Here is a 21,460-nt window from a genome sequence, read left to right as displayed (position 1 = left end):
CCTATTCCTCAGGTCAGCTCCACCCTGTGCTTAAAAACATATTTCTGATGCTCTTCACAACCCTCAACTGCCTTGGTGTCTGGCTGGCGTGGAGCTCGGGAAAGGATTTCTATGGGTTTGTTTTCTCTAACCATTTTAGCATTTTCTATGGTTCTAGAAAGATCCTATAAAAGTCAAAGGGGTGTCTGCAAGCCTGAAGAGCAGAGAAACATGTTTATTGTGAATCCTGAATATAATGGTGAACGAATGGCTAAAGAGCTGTTGTAATGTTTGTTCCTCATGCTCCCATCACAGATTCCTGTATCTGTGGGTCCCCAACACCGGCACTACTCACTTCTGCCTTGATATAGCAAGCGATTGCCTTTTTTCGACCACGACTTTGATCACCCTCTTACCCCCAACCTCCCTGCCCTCCACCCCTCCTTATCCCAACCCCCAGCTCTGGTCTAAAGCCCTGACTGTCCAGCGCCTTGGGACATTCTCCTGATGTGAAAGGCACTGTACAAATATAATTTGTTGTTGTTGTAGTTGTTCAAGGCACAATGTTAAAAACAAGGAAGGGTTAATCTTACCCTAATACTGAGGCTTTAACGTTACAGGTCTCATACACTGATTTTCTAAAAGACTCAACAGCAGCCTCTGAACAAGGCTGGAACGTGCACTTACCCAGCATTGATCTGTAGCCCATGAATTACACTGGCCATATCAGTGGCTTAAATGTTTCTATCGAGACTCAGGTTTAATAAAGAAAGGCTGTCAGACTACACTGTTGTTAGCTCTCCTTGCTCTGGCATTTTCTATTGTGCATTTCAATATTTGTGCATCATTATATGTAGAAATATTCTGCTTTTGTTTTACCTCACAAGTCAGCTTGTATTAACCAGTCTGCGAGTCTGAAACTCTAAGGGAGTGACTTACTGCTATTTATTTCTAATATTCAGGCCTTACAGCTTCCCACCGTACAGAAGGCTTTACGTTTCTGCAGTTGGAATGTTTGCAAAGCCAAAACATCCCCAACCTTCCCAGTCGATGTGCTGGAGGCTACTCCAAACAACCTCCACAACTGCCAAGCTCCGTCCCCATTACCCACTTTCTTCAACACGTGTTATGCTGTACTGATGTGGAAATTGGAAGAGACAGCATGATCAGGAGAGGTCACACCGCCTCCAGGCACATGTCAATCAAAAATTAAATAACCTTAAAAACTCCTCTGACAAATCTCCGAAAGATTGATCTGGCTTTTCACAGGAAACATTTCCATTCGGACCAGTTCCTGAAAACCGAGCTTTGGACTCTCCGCCCCAGATAAACCTCAATAAATATATAGGAAGTGGAGCTGGAGTATCAGTTCATTGAGAAAGAAAGGTAGTGAGGTGGGACCAGACCGCTTCCAAATTGGTCGTGGAAAATGCACGGTTTGGGGCTCTGCTGTATTTACAATCACATCCTATCCCTTCGGATATAAAAATAGAATAATTTTAATGTCAGTGCCCTTTCATCTGTAAGCCCAACACGTGATGCTATTCCTGGCTCCGGTCAAAGATGGTTTAAAGGCTCCCAAATGGCTGGAGTTTGCTAACCTCACAACCACCACAAGAGGATGTGAGCTCACACTACCATCCACTTTCTTTCAACTCTCTCACAGAGAGCACGGGCAGAAAGGGAAGACTTGTTGAGAAGATTCCCTTCTGACATTGGGAGTGTATTATTGAACCGGCCTGAGGACACGCACTGCATTGAAGCCATATGTTAACTTAGTTGGGAAAACTTAATCTCTGTAAAATCTGGAACATGTCCTACATACCATACGATAACTCACGTGTTTCCTTCCCCTTGATAAACACATTTCCTTTTTTTTATTTTAATAAGGTTACTTTTTGGGAGAAAATGATTCTATGTAATATTGTACCACAGCAAAACATTACAATAGATCAAATTCCCTCACGAATAAGATGAACAAAAATAAATTCACAGCATTGCTTGCGACTTTACAAAGTCTCCAATAATCCATAGATTTCCCCCAATAATTACAAATCCTAATCAGAGAAAAAGCGGTTGCTCTTGGGTTAAATACACAGCCCAGAATTAGTAGTTTGACAAGTTTATTTCCATTAATTTCATTTTAGACGGTTGCGTGCCGAGGGAATGGCTCCAGTTTCCTTTCCTGTCCATCACCCAGCGTCCAGCTAGCGAGAAAGAAGATATTCAAAAAGAGAATTTCTCCTGGTCAACAATCTGCCAGATAAAATCAGTTATTCACTTCATGGTTCTCTGTGTGACATTGCTGTACGCAAATTGGCTGCCACATTGGTACAACTATGTAGAAAAACTCTGAAGCACTTCACTTCAATGTGATAAGGTGCTAGATCAGATGCAAGGATTACTGTTTTTATGAAAAATTGTGTTTAGTGTTATTGCCAACAGTAACATTGGCACAGAACAAGTCTCAAAAAACCCAGAGGTGGAATAAGATTCCTTTGTTGAATGGTGCAATGGATCGAGCTGCAGTTTATGGACCAAGAGTTGCTGGTTCGAATCCCACTGTGTTGAGTTTAATTATCTCAGTGAGGCTAAATTGGCCCTGGTTTAGAGAGGAGAAAACCAACCAGGGTTCCTGCTCCCGGTCACTCTCCAGCGTATTATTATTATTATTATTTCCTGGTTGTATGTGTGGCAGCTGGGTGGGGAGAAGTCAGGCTGGCCTGTGCTGCCCTCTACAGTTGAGGATCCTACAACACACTACCAAGACTTCTTCCAAAAATTGGTTTGGCTGCTCTCCAAATCACCTCCCGCTTTGTCTTCAGGGGGAGGAAGGAGGTAGACAATACTTGGGCAAGTCACGGCGACTGGAAATAAAATATAGATTGCGCCAAAAAACATGTTTTTAATAGAGCCTTTCCCAGCTCAGTTAACAAATAAGCACCGAAGCCCACAGCTGTTTTGTATTTTTTCCATGTACCTTAATAGGGAATGTGGATCGTGTTATAAGCAGGCAGATTTCCAAAGTAACTTACCCTTCATTACACAAAATTCCTCAACTGTTTCCAACACGTTAGAAGGCCAAACTCAGTTTTCCCCAATGTCTTATCATAGAGCAGGTCACGACCACAGGACAATTTAACAGCGAGTGTAAGTGGTGGATTTTTCTAACACAGTGTGCCTTTGTATTGCAGGGTAGCCCAACTGAAAAAACATTCAGCCCCCACCAGTGGAGACGAGTTGAAACTGTGCTGTGTTTTGAGCTGGCTCTGAACCAGCTTCCTGTTTAATTAGTTTAATTAGTTAAACTCAAAACCAGTCGATCAGAATCAGTTGCTTTAACTGGTGCCAATCAAAACCAACTCCAAACCAGCTGAAAACAAAGCTTAAACTTGTTTGAAATTTAATTTCCATCTTTACACACATTAGCTATCAGAAGCAACAACTATGTGGTGATTCAAAAGCTTTATTATGGATCTGAATTACGATCACTGAGGTTGCGAGTGTATTGACATGCACAGAATTACATCAAATCCTGCAGCATGGAAACCGGCCTTTTGCCCAACCAGCTCATGCCAGTGTTCACACCGGTCACAAGCCTCTAACCCCTGAGAGCTGCACATTTAGGGTTAGAAGTTAGAAGATGGGTTTCTGAAATGGAATGTATGAGAACGTTGAGAGTGCATAAATGTCAAGCAAAAGTGACATTTAGGATAAGTTGGGGAAGACAAGTTTGCAGGGCTATGGGGAGAGAGCGAGGGAGTGGGATTGAATTGGAAAAGCTCTTTTCAAAGAGCTGGCAGGGACATGATGGGCCGAATGGCCTCCTTCTGTGCTGTATAATTCTATGATTCTATGAAGTGCAATTGTAAATTGGTTTGGAATGGACAATTTTGACAGATTTGATCCAATTGCTGTGTACTCTGTATGTGTGCAGACCAAAGCCACAACATGACAACAACTTGCCTTGAAATGTATTCTCATCACTGAAATGTGTTTTACACTAATGAACCTAGTTAATACACTATACCCATGATATATATATATCTACCTACCTCAATCTGGGTGAGACTGCAGTGAAGTGCTCTATTCTCATAATGATGTACTCTTCATAAAATGAATTACTTTACAGGCCCCAAATGGAATTTAATAAATGTCCACACATCACCTAAAGTAAGCCAGCCAACAGATTTAAGGAGATGCCCATTACATACTTTAGGATAAATAGCAATAATTATCTCCACTGGTTAATGAATCAGTGATGAGAGGGTACAAACTGAAGAAAATCACAAAAAGAATTAAAGAGGTTAGAAAGAAAAATCTTCACACGGAGGCAAGAGTCCATCAATTATTTTAAAAAAAAATTATGATACTTGAAGAAGAATTTATTGAAGGCCGGGGGGGTGGGCGGGGGGTGTGGGAGGGCAAGCAGGAGATCCGGTGGCTTCTATGCAGACACCGTGGCAGAGACGTGTGGGAGACTGGATGAGCACTGAGACACATCAATGCTGTCTTCCTCCCTGAAAATATTGGCATAAAGTTTGTTCTGATGTAAGGAACCATCAACCTACAATCCAAATGAGTCGAGCAAGATTCAGCAGTACAGTGTACGTCATCGTAGACGCACATTGTAAATTCTCAAAGGTTCTCACTGTTGGTGAGGGTTATTATGAAGCAACGTTGGCCTTACTGGTGGTTAATAACCTCACTCAATCACTAGAGCAGCAGCCGACTGCCAACTGTTCCCAGACAGCGATCTGGCTCCGACAACAGACAGAACGACCGTTGGTGCTTTGCTTTGCTCTTCATTGCTTTCAGTAAAAGTGGATTTCAATGTTAATATAATGGCTCTGCCATTAGCATTATACTTTTATAATGATCTCTGGAGGTAGCCTCTTACCATTACTCGCTCTAATATGCCATGACCTTGAATGAAACATGGCTTGTTTATTAGTGCTTTGCTAATAGCATCCTCTTTCCCCCTCAACATACACGCTTTGATGTACCGTATTTTGGTATAACCATGGGACTGTGTTACAGGAAAAATCTCGCCTCATCCAGCTCCACTTCACATGGTATCCTCAAGGCTCTTTACCTCAATTGTAAACATCCACTGAAGCACAGAGACAACATGATAGTTAAAGGTCTCCATCAAGAGATGATGTTACACATCGAATCATAATCATGTGCAAGTAATGACTGGAAAAGTCCATCAAAATATATATACATGTATATATATATTATATATATGGCTAATCCAAAAAATAACAAATGATTCTAAACTACTCCATTTCTCTTATCCCTCAATAACTCTGCCAAATACTCTGCCATCTAAATAATAATCCTTGCATTTGATATAGCGCTTTTCACGTCGGGAGGACGTCCCAAAGCGCTTCACAGAACACACTGTAAAGTGAATTGACTGTATATTTATGGGCGAACGCGGCAGCTAATTGCACACAGCAATGTCCCACAAAGAGTCGTAGATTGAAAATGACCAATTTATTATTGTTTTTGGTTTTGGAGGGATTAATTGATTCCCTTTTGAATTTGCTGACAAAATATACTTGCTTTTAGGAAACTAAAGCCATGCATCCCTCTAGTTAGTTACTGTAGTTGTGTCCAGGAGCAGTGTAACTCTTCAACTTGTGTCCGTGTAATTTCCAAGCAACTCACATTCACAATGACTTAAAAAACAACATATATTCCGATAGCAAGTTAGCATGTGTGTACTCACAAAGTAACCAGTGCCCAAGCTGGAATGAGCAGAACTCTGCAAGAAAACACAGGAGAAGGGAAATTAGTGATTATACCCTCACGTATTCATTAGCAACCTCCCTGTGCTTTTCATCATGTTTCTCAACGCGGGGTGAGGGTGGGGGCTGAACTTTGTCTGTTACTTCCAAACGGGCTTGTAGCTTCTCATTCCTTTCTCACATCTGTCATCAGGACTGAGAGGTAACACTTTATTTACAGATTTCCACATCTCGGCAGCAGCTGTAATTGGCAATTTATGTGACAGGCAGCTGTGTAATGATAGCACTTTGCCTTCTGCCGAGACTCAACAGACTGCTGTCAGCTGACCTTCCTGGCTTCTTGACATTCAGTGGCACGGTGTCTGTCGCGGGCAAGCTTTGTTCCTGTAGCCATGTAAAGGAAACCCACCTTCAAAGCAGACCAAAGCGGTTTAATGACTCTTTACAGCACGACTCAGCAGGTCAATGTATTCCCACAGAGCATTCCTACTCTTGGCCAACAAAAATTCGATGTTTTTCTAATAACCTTCAAGAATTGTTGGAAAAAAAACACTTAAATATGCATTAGAGGCACATGTTTTAGACCAAACTAAAGTTAGAAGGTGCGAGAACTGAGAATTCCTTGTGTGAGCTCCACCGGTTGCAAAGTGTCTGCAGGAGACAGAACAACTGTGATCTTTATTGAGGGCGATGGGATTAATGGTGAAATTAATAGTGTTTGACAAAGAGCACAGCCTAGGATCCGTTTCTAGTTACAAAACTTGGTCAGAAGTCAGCGCTGTTTATTCGTCCAACAATAACAAGTTTAGTTTGGTAATAGTCTGCTCCATTGGGATGGATGAAATGTCTTATTCCACCTATTCCCTTTCAGCTGCTGAAACAGACAAAGGTGCTAAGGTCCAGTCAGTGTCCCAAGGTCACAGAGGTATTACATGGCCTGAATTTAGAAGAAATGCACATTTTTTATCCACTGATGCACATATTGTGAGAGGCTAATGATCAGTTTACACTGTAGATGTTATCGCTCATCTCCCAGCGTCCTGGCACGTCCCACCCATTTGTATCAGGATTTGCAAGATCCTCGTTACATATGCTGTCTGTCCCACACCTGGCTTCGTATTCCCACAATCCCCATCCTTAGGAAGTTCCATTCACCAGCGGATCGACTTCAAGTTGCTCATCCAGGCCCACAGATCCTGTCCCAATCTCGCTCCCACAGTACATTTGCAATCTGCTCCTGTCCTGTTATTCCTTCCATTTCCTAACCCCTACCCGGACCCCTGAAAAGAGTCATCTACTCAAGAGGGAGACAGGATCACCCGAAACTCATCACTGACCATCACTAACCAGGCCTGCCCACAGCTGCTGCCAGCACAACCTCTGAGGTTTTTCTCACAAAGGTTTGTGGAATTCTGGCACTCTCTCCACCAAAAGGTTGTGGATGCTGCGATAGTTGGAATTTTCAAGACTGAGGTGGGCAGATATTTGTTAGGTCAGGGGATCGAGGGATATGGAGAAAAGGCGGGTAAATGGAGTTGAGGTACAAATCAGCTGTGATCTAACAGAAAGGTGGAACAGACTTCTAGGGCTGACTGCTGTTCCATTGCAGTGTGCTGTAGGCATGGCTGTGTTCATGCACAACAGTGCACACATACTATTTATTGTATGTGCACAGTTGGGGAGGGGCTGAGCTCACATTTGCTCATAGGAGATATTAAAGTGTGGCTGATCAGACAGCGAGCAGCAGGCATCAATTCAATTTCCAATGTTAACATCAAATGACTTATTTAATTTCACGCCTGATGAAGCATCCTATAGCTACACACAGAATTAGCTCACTTCATTTGTTAGCCCATGTTTTCCAGGTCTTAGCTTGTCTACCAACTGACAACTTTAATTAGGACATGGATTTGATTGCACTCCTGAATAATTAGCAAATCAAACAGAAACCATTTAAAGATCCTGCGCATATAACACGCGTGTACTGGCCCGCAGTTGCACATGCGAATGCGCACACGGTGACGGAACCAAGTGCACAGTCGGGCTTGCGAACACGTGATGCTGATAAGCGTATGTTTAAGGGGAAGAGGAATAATGAAGCTCATTAGACAGATGTCCCCTCACTCACATCACTCAGCCGTTCATGCGAGCTGCTCTGGATGGATGGTTTCCAGTCTCCGCTGATGCTCTCGCTGTCACTGTCGCGGCTGCCAGGAGAAGGCTTCAGCTGAAAACAAGAACATACACAGTATATTGAATGGTTGCTCTTTGTATCCGAACATGGCTGTTCACACAATCAGAGCAATGGGGGGGGCGTGAATCTGTTTACAGTGCTGCCCACACAGCGAACAGTGCAACCTGGTGTCATGAAATCTCCCAGAAAACCAGACCACTTGCTAACCACACTGGCAGAAACCGTTCCCCCAGAAAGCGATCGACTAACAATTGGGTCCTACATCCTGCTGGGTAAACAGAGATGTGGGGAGTAAGGAAACTTGCCTAAGGGTTCCCCCTGACCCGCCCAGGGATCGAACCAGGGCCTGTCGCTTGCAAGGTGAGTGCGTGATAGTGTTTATATAAACACGTGAAGATGGAGGCAAAGTGGGTGTTGCCAGAGTTCAGCAAAGCCTGGGGAGACCAGACACAATATCCAACTGACACCACGAGCCATCGGGAATGTGATACAATCCACAGTTAAAGCTTCACAACCTGTACATGGCCAGCACTGCTCCAGCCCTGCCGGCAAACTCTCACAGCTCCAGCTCTCACTACTCAGCACCATTTCTGTTTAGAGAGACAACAGTGTGGAGAAAGATCTCAAAGCCACCTTTAGAAGAAGTAAGACACTGGGGAAAGCCCATCCACCATAAGATGTGTCATGTGGCGGCACATTTGCACAAGCTGCACTTTATAAGACAATAAAAGGCAGGACAAAGGGGGAGGAATTGCCATTTAGTGGCGCCATCCATCAATTACAGCAAACAGCAAAAAACACCCTGGAGTAATACACATAATTAAAATGAAAACAGCCTTTTTTGTAGCTATTAGCACTTTGAATGGATCCTTTTCCTAGGAGGACGACAACTGGGTCAGATCAGCCAGTCGTTTTGTCGTCAGTATGTGAGCAGGAGGAAGCTGCCATCTCCCGGCCAGGCTGGTGGGAGAGAGCTGCCACATGACAAGCGTAGACGGTGTGTGTGCAGGAGGTGGGCACCTCCCTGTGGACACAGATCACAGAGTGTGACGGGGCCCAGCACCTTCTGCTCAATGTACTGAGTCCAGTTATTCTCATAGCAGCTGCTAACCATGTTACAGGGATGAATAGAAGTCACGGGAATGAGACAAGTGAGAGTGTTTCGCCCACAAAACACACAAAATACAGTCACTTCACTTTACATTAGATTCTGTGAAGCGCTTTGAGATGTCTCGAAGACATGATACGGTGCTATAAATTTATGAGAGATGACTAACAATCTTTCAAAGCTTGGAAAGTTCAAACATTATTCTCCAGCAATGTTACATGTAATCCATCACTTTTATATAATATAAATCAAGTTTTTTTGACACCACTGGGAATATCACATGACCAGTGTCCGTTAATTTAATCTCCTGTAAAAGTGCAACCCCCATAAACAATACGGTTTACGTCTCCCTGTAATTCTGCCTCATTCAAAAACAGTTTTTCTGAAATCCAGATCATGTTAATGTTGTTTTACACCAACAGATGTAGAGACTTAAAACATTCTGAGAAAAGTCTTACTCCGAACCAATTTACTGTAATTAGTGTTGCAATATCATGATAAACCCATCCAGGTTCTCAGCCCTACCCTCTGCTCGTGCCTTTATCTGGTAACACTGGTTGATTTTACATCAGGAAACAATATTCTTTCCAAAACTGGAGCCATTGACAGGAACCGAGATCTTAAACCATGTCAGCAAATTAACTTCTATATTGTCCACCTTATGTAGCGTGTAGCATGGAAATGGCCAGGGTGACATCTGTCATTAATTCCCACACAGCAAGTGCTCAGTTTCTAATATTACTGTTATTTAAGGAGCGATTTTCCCACTCGGTCTCGGTTTATTTTATTGTGTGTAATTTACAACAGGTTTTAATAAGCAATCATTGCTCTATCCCGCGGCTAACGTGGGTTGATTCAGAAAGCTGGACAACACTGAGGTCAGGCTGCAAGGAGAGTACCGCAATGGTCACTGTACACAGCACAATCTGCTTTGTGTAACTAGAAAGGTTTGTTCAGCATATCTCACACAAGGTACAATCCCGCCTGACCCAGTCTGAAGTGTTTGTTTCAATTTTGCTGTCCCTCTTTCCTGGGAAAATGTTCCAGCGTACTAACTGGTGGGAAATGAATGATAAAGGGAGCAAGGATAGGTGGACAATATAGCAGTTAATTTGCTATCCAGAAGAGCCCATTTTGCCTGGCCTGGCTGACCCCAGGGATGGGTTTGGCATTTGAAAATGCACAAGTGAAAGCCGCTATTGGGGTAATGACTTTCTGGCACAGACATGGGAATAATTTAATTAATTGCACAGAAATATCTTTAATGAACAGTTACGCTGTAATAAAAATCAAATCGACGAACAGAATGTGTTTCAGCAGCTAACGGCCTTGAGCACAGCTGCCATCCTGGATCCCATCCCAGAGAGTGGAGTGGAGGGGGCTGTCAGCCTGCAGCAATGCCTCCATCTCCCTCAAAACCTCCTCTGGAATTAATATCCTTCAGCCACCTAATCCATATCTTTCCCCTTCATTGACCTGTGCAGAATTCCTTTCTAAAAACAAAATGGATTCAACCATTTTATTGCATCTGCGAATTTATTGCCTTAACTGTCTTCATTCGGTCGTTATCTTTTCCAGGAAACCAGAGCCTCTGCCGATACCGACTCCTGGGTGTGCTGGTGAGAGGCTATTCCTGCTGTGGTCCATATTAGTTTCATTTTATGAATAATCTACTATAAATAAGTCACAGTGAATTATGAGGTTTGAAATACAAAATACATCCCGATGAAAAACAGCCATTGTGATGTAAAAGGAGGTTTATCACGAGGGTTAGTGAGTGTCTCACCAGGGTTAGTGAGTGTCTCACCAGGGTTAGTGAGTGTCTCACCAGGGTTAGTGAGTGTCTCACCAGGGTTAGTGAGTGTCTCACCAGGGTTAGTGAGTGTCTCACCAGGGTTAGTGAGTGTCTCACCAGGGTTAGTGAGTGTATCACCAGGGTTAGTGAGTGTATCACCAGGGTTAGTAGACAGTGTGTCACAGGAGCTTGGCTGGAGAGGCTGAAGCCAAGCCATGTGGCCTTTGTCCTTTTCCCATCTCCGAGATCAAAACATTAAAATTCAACAACTGGAGTATGCAAAGCTTCAATTTGTTTCTGCCCCGAATATAAAATAATCCGGGTTAAATTATCCAGGTGACAGTGATGTGATTGTGGACCTTGTGCCAGAAGCTCCCAATGGAGCTGCTTCATTGACTACCATTGGCACCAGGATTTTGCGCAGCAACAATGGGGTTTATAAACTCTCCTCCTCCGCTGTAAAAGGTCACATTTTCCTTTGACCTTCGTAATGTGGAGAGGAATTAAATACACCCTGAAATATCTGATACTTTTCATTTTACTCACGGTTTTCAATTGGGTTGTTCCTTTTTAATGCCGAGATGCGCTCGATATGAACAGTGATGGACTTTACTGCAGAACATATTGTTCCTCTCTCTCGTTTTATTGCACCATTGCTGTCAATTAGTATTATGAGCCAGAGTCCGTGCCAGAGGCAGTTTATTATCTGCACCCATTTAGCGAGCAGTATTAGGCCGGGGAGTACAAATCTCACTGATACAGAACTGCGATTGGCAAATGCATCCATTTAAAAGCAAATTCCAGACAGACAGAACCAGGGTATTGCTGTGGAGCGATTTATAATGCAGGAGTTGTGTTGCCTCAGGCTGGCCAGATTCAATTTCTTTTTCAGATCACATGAAAGGCCATGCATTTTATTTTCAGCCTGAACAGAAATGAGCTGAGCTGAGATCACTATATTTAACAGGAGGAAACTTTGAGCTCCCGATAGTTACCGGGCAACGCAGAAACTTTGTTCAGCTTTCAGAAGCCAGCGGAGCAGTGGGCAGGCAGTCTGCACGACTGGAAATCGTTCTGATTTCCCTTTGTAACAAAGTTCCTAAGATCAACAAAACTATCACATAGAGCCAGGCCATTCATCTCATCAAGCCTATGCTGGGGCCATTAGCCACTTTAATAATAATAATCTTTGCATTTGACAAAGTGCCACATAAGAGACTTGTAAGCAAAATAGAAGCCCCCGGTATTAAAGGGACAGTGGCAGCAGATACAGGACTGTGTGGGAGACAGAAAGCAGAGAGTGGTGGTGAACGGTTGTTGTTCTGACTGGAGGGAAGTGTGCAGTGGTGTCCCCCAGGGGTTGGTATTGGGGCCATTGCTGTTTGTGATCTATATAAATGACCTGGACTTGGGTATAGGGAGGACAATTTCCAAGTTGCAGACGATACGACGCAAGGAAAAGGAGTAACCAGTGAGGAGGATAGGAGCAGACAGCAAGGGGACATAGACAGACTGGTCAAATGGGCAGACACGTGGCAGATGGAGTTTAATGTGGAGAAATGTGAAGTGATGATTTTGGGAGGAAGAATGAGGAGAGGCAATATAAGCTGATGGTACAATCTTAAAGGGGGTGAAGGGACAGAGAGACCTGAGGGTTCATACAAGTAAATCTTTGAAGGAGGCCGGACAGGAAGATAAAGCTGTTAAAAAAGCGTCCGGGATACGAGGCTTTATAAATAGGGGCATAGAATACACAAGTCAGGAAGTTATGATGAACCTTTATATAAAACACTGGTTAGGCCTCAGTGAGAGACTGTGTTCAGTTCTGAGCCCCACACTTTAGGAAGGATGTCAAGGCATTGGAGAGGGTGTGAAGGAGATTGACCAGAATGGTCCCAGGAATGAGGGACTTCAGTGATCAGGAGAGGTAGAGAAGCTCGGATTATTCTCCTTGGAGCAGAGAAGGTTAAGAGGAGACTTAATAGAAGTTTTCAAAATTATGAAGGGATTGGATAGGGTGAACAGGAGAAACTATTCCCACTGGCGGGTGGGTCGGTAACCCGAGGGCACAGATTTAAAATAGTTGTTAAAAGAAACAGAGGGGAGGGGAGGAGAAATGTCTTCACACAGCGAGTTGTTGGGATCTGGAATGCAGTGCCTGAAAGGCCGGTGGGAACCGATTCGATAACAACTTTTAAGAGAGAAGTAGATAATTATTTGGGGAGGACAAGTTTGCAGGTCTATGGGGAGAGCGCGGGGGAGTGGGGTTGATCAGGGCTATTGGAAAGGGCGGGGGAATGGGTTTGATTTGGAAGCTCTTTTCAAAGAGCTGGCACAGACATGATGGGCCGAATGGCCTCCTTCTGTGCTGTGTAATTCTATGATTCTATGATAAAATACTGTAACTCTACATCCAAAATTCCCAATGTCAGACATTCCATCAACCAGAGGTGAGGCACCTCCACACAGCTTAGAGAAACGCAGCCAGAAAATAGACAGGGATTCAGATTCCAGAGAGGGATTCAACGACACAACAACAACAACTGATATTTATATACATATATATATAGATATAGACAGCGCCTTTCATGTAATAAGGCGCTGACACACTAACAACTGAGAACTGTTTAGTGGGGGAGGCTAGCACTAGCCTCGAGTCCTCACACAGCCAAATGCCACATTGTATGAGATGCAAGTCACCAACTGAACCCTAGCCAGTGCCCTCTCACACAGCCACACCAGGAGCTCCTTTGATTAGGATTGAGAGACTGTATTTGGGGAAGGAGCAGTAGAGTTGGAAGAGACCAGAGCAGTTTCTAATGAGCGTTTGGTTTTAGTGATTAAACTACCACAACAGGACTTTTTCCAGAAAGACATTCTGTATTTGAGGCAAACTCTACTGACTTTAGCACAAGATGGAAGTCACTGCGGTAAACATGGACACTGAGAGGAAAAAGATTGAGGGGGGAAATATTGAGAGTTCTACAACTGGGAATGCGCATTGGAAAGAGGGGAACCCTCACACATACCCCAACACTCTGCCAGGAAAAACTCATCAAATACCTTGAAAGGGACCTTGCATGCTGCCGCAGTGGCTGAGCAACACAACTTGCATTTATATAGTTCCCCTCATGCAGGGTAGTGTCCCAGAACGCTTAAACAGCTCGCAGGGAAGTGTGCATCAGCATTTTATTTCAATAATCGTTTCACCCACAAAATATACAGTTAATTCATTTTACAGAATATTCTATGAAGCTCTTTGAGACGTCTCAAAGACGTGATAAGGCGCTGTGTCAAATCCAAGGATTATTATTATTGTTAATCAGGGCTATAAAGCATTAAGGCAGGCTGACATTCACCCAGAGATTTGCTGCTGATAACTGATAAACTGTGCATTGCTGCCAGTTTCACACAATCAATGAGCCCAGCACAATACACTGTGCTGTTCCAATCCAGCTCCCGAGACACCACTCGCATCTGAGAAACAGGAAAAGCAATGCAAACCTGCATCAAGGTGTTCATTAACTCACTGATGGTGATGATGTAACTATCAGTTACTGGGAGAAGAGCAAACTTGGATTTAATAATGAACACTTTAATAGAAAAAAATGGATTCCTCTATTTTGCCAAAACCAGACAGTTCAGAAGCCGTCTGAGGAGCTGTGTACTGTGTACCACTCATTATGACAAAGGCTAAGCCGTAGCTTTGAAACTTGAGGAAAGAGAATGGATTTGACTACTAATGCTAACTGACAACCAGCCACAAAACTGTGCAAATGACTCCATCTTGTGTTTTCCAAAGCTGTGATCCTGCTCAGGAAAAACTGATGAACAAAAGGGGACCATTTATGTGTGCGTGAGACACGGTGCAACCACCATTTCCTCTTCAGTCCTGAAGAACCTCTCATCACTGGGAACGAGAGCACGGGTATCAGTACCGCGTGTGGAGATTTACCAACGTGGAATACTACATTTTGGAACGTACCCCATTAAGGATTTTAATATCAATGCTGCCATTTGAACAGAACTGGGGACGTTTGCTGTATTTGTGGAACCACAGCAGCAAGTGCAGCGTGAGATGACACCAGCGGCACAACACTAGCGAGGACAAAAGGACAGCACGTCAAAAGGAAATCGTTGGCCTGGACTCACGTACCTATGCGCTCAGCCCTCTCTGTGCTCGACTCTCTCCGTGCACGACTCTCTCTGTCTAGACTCTCTCTGTGCCAGACTCTCTCTGTGCCAGACTCTCTCTGTCTAGACTCTCTCTGTGCCAGACTCTCTGTCTAGACCCTCTCTGTCTAGACTCTCTCTGTGCCAGACTCTCTCTGTCTAGACCCTCTCTGTCTAGACTCTCTCTGTGCCAGACTCTCTCTGTCTAGACCCTCTCTGTCTAGACTCTCTCTGTGCCAGACTCTCTCTGTCTAGACCCTCTCTGCGCCGGACCCTCTCCGTGCCGGACCCTCTTCGCGCCGGACCCTCTCTGAACATCAAATATGGAACAGGACTTTCAAATGTTAAAGCAGAAGTTGGCAAAACCAATTTGTGAGCTGAGCTCAGGAGAGGAAGTATGTTTTTACATCATGTGGATATCCCAAGGCAACCGGATACCAAACACAGCAGCAAGTGGACATTTTTGAACCTTTAGAATGTTGAACAGCTTCAGCGAATGCTGCTGCCTTTCAGAGTTTAATTAGCACCACCTTCAGTGGCAGCAACTGACACAATAGCTTTGATTCAGGGTCCAATTAACCGCTTTCACTGAATTAAAACCCAGGCGTAGCACTGGTATACAGCTCGACTGGCAGAGATGTCAGCCCTGCCATGGCCTGCAGATGGTGCTGATGATCTGTCAATAACACTGGCACCTTCCAGGTGGTTTTCCATCAAAGCCGTTCTCATTCTTGTGGATGGACAAGCGGCTCACAGGAAGCTGTGGAGCGAATCCCCAGAGACGTTCACGCTCACCTCGTTGTGCTGATTTTCAACTGGAATGTTCTGGAATCTCTTATGCCACACATTCCGAATGATTCCAATTCAGGGGGATTTTACGGCATCTTTGTAAACAGGGTCAGTCTGTGCCGGTCAACAACAACAACTTGCATTGACACATCAGCTTTCACATTGAGAAGATGTCCTGAGGCTTTGCACAGCTGAGGGTTTGCACCTGAGCCGGGGGCTGGATTCGGGAGGGGTGGGAACCAAGCGGGGTGTGAGTGGGTGGGGGGGGGAAGATGACCAAAGGGCCAGTCAAAGAGGAAGATCTAGAGATGGACGTTGAAGAAAGCGGAGGAAGGAGTGAGGCAAAGGTGAAGGAGTTCCCGACTGTGGGACAGGATGGGCGGGGGCATGAAGGAGACCTGTGCCCGCTGAGGGGAGGGAGCGGGCAGGTTTTTTAGGGTTTTACAAGGTCATAGAGATAGGGTGGGGAAAGTGAACCCATATCTGTGGCAACTAAGTTTCATGCTGTCAAGCAGCAGTAACTGAGCAGCAGCTCACAGGGCTCAGAAGCTACAACTTCAGCAGATGATAAATACTGGAGAAATGACGGCAAGCCCCAGCCGTGCTGCCAAACAACAGCTCTTAGCTATGACCCACTGTCTCCATGTCCAAACATTTCAGAACCCAGTCTTCTTTGTAAGGTACAGCAACTGCAATATTTGACGGCTAATTTGCGTACAGCAAAGACCCACAAACAGTGTGATTAATGTGTAGAACAGTTTCAGTTTGCTAAGGAGATGGACACTGCATATTGAGAACATTTCACAACGACAACAACAAGATTCCATTTATTGAGCGCCTTTCACGTCGGGAGGACGTCCCAAGAGAACTGCATGGAGGTTACATTTATAGGGAAGGGATTCACGGAATGGGAGGTAGGAAGAGTTGGAGTTTGATAGGGTTCAGCTTGGGTTTCCGATTAAAGTAGTGGAGTCCTGTAACATAGTGGTTAGTGCGCTCGCCTGATAAGCGGGAGAAACCCGGTTTGATTCTCGGGCACGGTGAAACCTTAGGCAAATTTCCTTCTCCGCACCCCTCTGTTTACCTAGCAGTAAGTAGGAATCAGGCTATCGATTGGCGGATCGCTTCCCAGGAGTAATAATCCCTCAAAAAAAATGTAGTCACTCAATCCATGACTGTTTGTGGGACGCTGCTTTACACAACTGGTTGCCTCATTTCACCCACAAAATATGCAGTCAATTAATTCACTTTACAGTATATTCTGTAAAGCACTTTGAGATGTCTTGAAAACATGATAAGCCGCTATGTCAAATGCAAGGATTATTATTATTATAATAATTTTTAATCCATGGGATTGTTGGTCAGGACACCGGGAAAAACTCCTCGTTTTCAATCGTGTCACAGGGCCTTTAACATCCCATTGAACAGGAAGTCAGGACCTCAAATATAAAATATATAATTGAATCCAGTTCCTCTCGCTTGCAAGGCAAATGCTCTAATCACTAAGATACAGGACTCGATTCACAGTCTCATCAGAATGACCAAACCTCTGTCATTGCAACATTGGAGAGTCAACCTGGGCTGCGAGGGTCAGCCTGGGCTGCGAGGGTCAGCCTGGGCTGTGAACTCAAAGTCCTGAGGTAAGGCCTGAACTAACACAACCTTCCTCTTCAATATCTATATGCTCTCTCTTGGTGACATTATCCTCAGACATGGGGTCAACTTCCACATGTATATGGATGACACCCAACTGTACCTCTCTGCCTCCAACCTTGACTCCAGGACCACATCAAGTCCTGGATGAGAGCTAACTTTCTTCAGTTGAATTTGAACAAGACCGAGGCTCTCCTGATTGGCTCCTGTCAGTGCCTCCTCACCTCAACTATCCTTCCTACCCCATATCCGTGCCAAGACCCGTTCTACCTTCCCCCACCTCCACAACGTCGCCTGGTTCTGCCACCGCAGGCCACAGAAACCCTCATATAAGCTTTCATTACATCGAGGGTTGACTATGCAAACTCTCTGCTTGTTGGCCCTCCAACTCCTCTCTCCACAGGCTGCTGATCAACCAGAACTCTGCAGCCCATAGCCTCTCGCGCATCAGGCTCCGTGACCCTATCACCCCCATCCTCACCCGACTCCACTGGCTTCCCATCACACAGAGGATACAGTTCAAGATCCGGATCCTCATCTTCAAAGTCCTCTATGGTCATGCTTCCCCCTACCTCTGCGACCTCTTAATCTCCCGCCATCCTGCCTGCTCCCTCCGCTCAGCGGGCTCCGGCCTGCTTCACGTTCCCCGCCTCGCTCACTTCTCTTTTGTCGGGCGGCCCTACTGCCGCTCTGCCCCCACCCTCTGGAACTCCATCCCGCAGCCCCTCCACCTCGCCCCCTCCCTCGCCTCCTTCAAGATCTATCTCAAGACCCTCCTCTTCGACTGTCCTTTCGATCTCCCTGCTTCACCCCCTGCCCTCCACCCTCCCCGACCCCGGGTCCGAAATTCTGTCTGTCCAGCGCCTTGGGACGTCCTCCCGACGTGAAAGGCGCTTTACAAATGTAATTTTGTTGTTGTTGTTATTCTGACTTTGAGGCAGGAATGTGGCCAAAAAGCAACGCTGATACCTACTGCTTAAAAAAGTGGCTAAGTGGCCGTTTTGCTACAACCCAAACACAGCAAAATGACAGCGATTACTATTAAGAGCTCTGAAATGTTTTGATGTGATGAAGGGCTATAAAAACACAAGTTCTTTCTGCCAATTGCAGAGTTGAGCTGATAGCTCGAGCCTTTCCTGGTACTACAGTAAGTAGGGCCAAAAGCTGCCTGCACAAACCTCCTGCCATGCCCGAGAACTGGGAGCCATCGCAGTCAGGCTGTTAATTGCCTCTAACATGTTGACTCTCACACGGGCTAATTGAGCCCCGCTGCGGTTAGAAATACCGCTTCAGCCCCGCTCGGCCAGATTAATGAAGTAAAGATGGGAAAGGCAGCAGGTTACCGAGGAAACTGGCACATACCCACGGCACAGGCCCCGACCCGGGTGGCAATCAGCACATTAGAGCTGTCATTACAAGTGATTCTGTCAACTGCAGTCGCTTCTGTTAAAGGAACAATTACTGGGAGCCAGGGTCAGGCACCCAAGCCGGCACTTACACCATTTACTTCATGAAATGATGATGCCTCATTGCACTCACAGCGGCATACTTTAACCCCTCGTTTCCGAGCAGGTTGTGAATTCTGGGAACAGGGAACGCAACTCTTCTGGCAGTTGAGGGTTAAAGCAGAGACGGTTTTCAATCCACGTCTGTTTGTGGGACGCTGCTGTGCGCAATTGGCTGCTGCGTTTCGCCCACAAAATACAGTCAATTCACTTTGCAGTATATTCTGTGAAGCGCTTTGAGACGTCTTGAAGAGGTGATAAGACGCAATATCAAATGAAAGGATTATTATTATGGATTGGGAAGCTTTCCCCATTGCTAGCCAGAGCAAATGTCTGTTCTCCCAGACTCACATCGCTCCGAGCTCAGATATTTCCAGATTCTCTGCAAAGAGTCCCAGCTGCAGCCCAGCCCAGGGTCAGCACTGCCTGGTTAGGAAGGTTCTCCAGTCAGCGCTGGACACCCTGGGGTCTGGGCTGGTTTGGGTGACTGCCAATGGGGCCATTCCATTCCTCTCAGGGCCTCGCTAACCAGGCCAAGCCTTCTCCCCCTCTCTCTCTCTCCATTTCCTGAGCACTTCCTATATTTCTGGAAATGACAGCACTTCAGAGGGAGAGAAAACTCTTCTCACCAGGGCCTAATTACCTCCAGCTTTTACATCTTGTCATAACAAGTATTGGCAAACATGCCTTCATTTACAGCTCAGAACCAGCTCTTCACAACATTAGTGTAATTAAATCTTTTATTTGTAGTTAGTGTTTGCTATAAATAATGTATAATTACTGTCGGAATCAATGTCACATCCGTCATTATATTGTAATTGACTGTATGCAGTAAGCGATTCCCCAGAAACGCTGGGAGTCAGTCGGTGTTTAACACTCAGTCTCAGCTGACAATCTGCCTCTGCGCTGGGCAATGCTGAAACTTCACCTCTGTGTCAGAAGGTCCCGGACTTGGCAGCTCCAGCAGACATTGCAGGGTAAGGTGAGGGAGCACGGATTGTCAGGTGTCGTCCTTCTGATCAGACATTAAACAACAACGTGCACAACGCCCTTCACAATTAAACAGGGCCCTCCACGAGGGACAGCGTCTCGTAGCACTTAACCTTGGCGAAGCCTGACCCGAGCCAGTGGCGTAAACCAAAGTCCCATCTGCCTGTTAGGCAGACATTGAGGAGCTCAAGGTGCTATTGAGCACCTGAAGCTTTTCTGGTTTTAATCCTTGTATTTGATACAGCGCCTTATCACGTCTTCAAGACGTCTCAATGCACTTCATAGAATATACTGTAAAGTGAATTGACTGTATATTTTGTGGGCGAAACGTAGCAGCCAGTCGTGGATTGAGTGACCAAACTTTTATTATTATTATTATTTTTTTGAAGGGATTATTACCCCCAGAAAAGCGATCCGCCCATCAACTAACAACCAGGATCCTACTTACTGTTAGGTAAACAGATGCAAAGAGCCGTGTGTGTGGAGTAAGGAAACTTGCCCAAGGTTTCGCCTCCTGGGAATCAAACTCAGGTTCTGTAACTTGTGAGGTGAGTGCTCTAACCGCTGAGCTACAGGAAAGACATGAACTAACAGCAATCGCTCCCTCCTCAGTCACTCGGGGATGGAGTCCTGCACAGTCGGGTGAATGTTAGCTGTCCCTTTAATATACTGTGACTGGAGGCACCTTTCTCAAGCCTGATCACATCAGCAGTTTCCCTTCACTGCACACTGACGCTGTGCACCAATCAAAGGCCTCAGTGATTAACTTGGACTGAACAAAAATCAATTCCAATCAGTCAACAAGCAGGACTGATGCAAAGGGTTTTGGCAGCGAGGATCCAACACAGACTTCCTCAGCTCAGCACTATCCATCACGTTAATGCACAAGCATTGTGTCGCCAGGTCCTTTACAAGCCACACATCACGCCAGAGTAGGCATCATTCAAGCTCATAAGGAACCTGCTCTGTTGGCACACCTACATGTGAAAAAAAGATAAATAGCATCAAAATGCTAATGTGGCCAATGGTAAGGACTGAGAAATGAATGTAAATGGGCCTTTCAGGGTCACTGGGGACAGGAGTACAATTTAACCAAAGGCCATGGCTCTAACATTACTAAATAGAATTCAGCCCCAGGAACTTCCACATGACAACGTTGTTCAAGTCTTTAGCCTCGGGCTCTTTTCTGACAAAGCTATGAGGAGAAGCTTTCTGGACATGGACAAGAGCACAGTGAAATATTTACAGAACTTGGCTCGTCCCCATTGTAAAGTCTAACCCTGATCGTCCAGCACTGTTTAGCCACCGAACAATCGTCTGTGTGTCTGTCTGACAGCACAGCTTTAAAGCTCCCCTTGGCACCCAGAGAGATGTGACAGGCGCTGTCACTGGCACCGGCTGCCAATCCAGCCAATAAGCAGCTGCTACGATGACAGATTCCTTCATTCTCTCATCAGCCAAAGTGACTACATTGACCTTTCCCCAAATCTCCAGCAGCTGCCGCCTTCCTCAGTCCTC

At 45.2% G+C, this 21,460-nt stretch overlaps 1 protein-coding gene across 1 annotated transcript in view; it reads right to left on the bottom strand.

Annotated features, from left to right (window-relative positions):
- The window catches only part of auts2a (activator of transcription and developmental regulator AUTS2 a), a 174,366-nt gene that overhangs the window by 126,934 nt on the left and 25,972 nt on the right, over window positions 1–21,460 (bottom strand). The window contains exons 3-4 of the mRNA XM_042338545.1: window positions 7,864–7,962; window positions 5,717–5,752 (exon numbers count right to left, since the gene is read on the bottom strand). Of these exons, the coding sequence (XP_042194479.1) occupies window positions 5,717–5,752; window positions 7,864–7,962 (135 nt within the window). The remainder of the gene's footprint in view (window positions 1–5,716; window positions 5,753–7,863; window positions 7,963–21,460) is intronic.

The sequence above is a fragment of the Callorhinchus milii genome, unplaced genomic scaffold (genome assembly GCF_018977255.1).
Source record: "Callorhinchus milii isolate IMCB2004 unplaced genomic scaffold, IMCB_Cmil_1.0 Scaffold10, whole genome shotgun sequence".
NCBI lineage: Eukaryota > Metazoa > Chordata > Chondrichthyes > Chimaeriformes > Callorhinchidae > Callorhinchus > Callorhinchus milii.
This window is presented reverse-complemented; position numbering and strand designations above follow the sequence as displayed.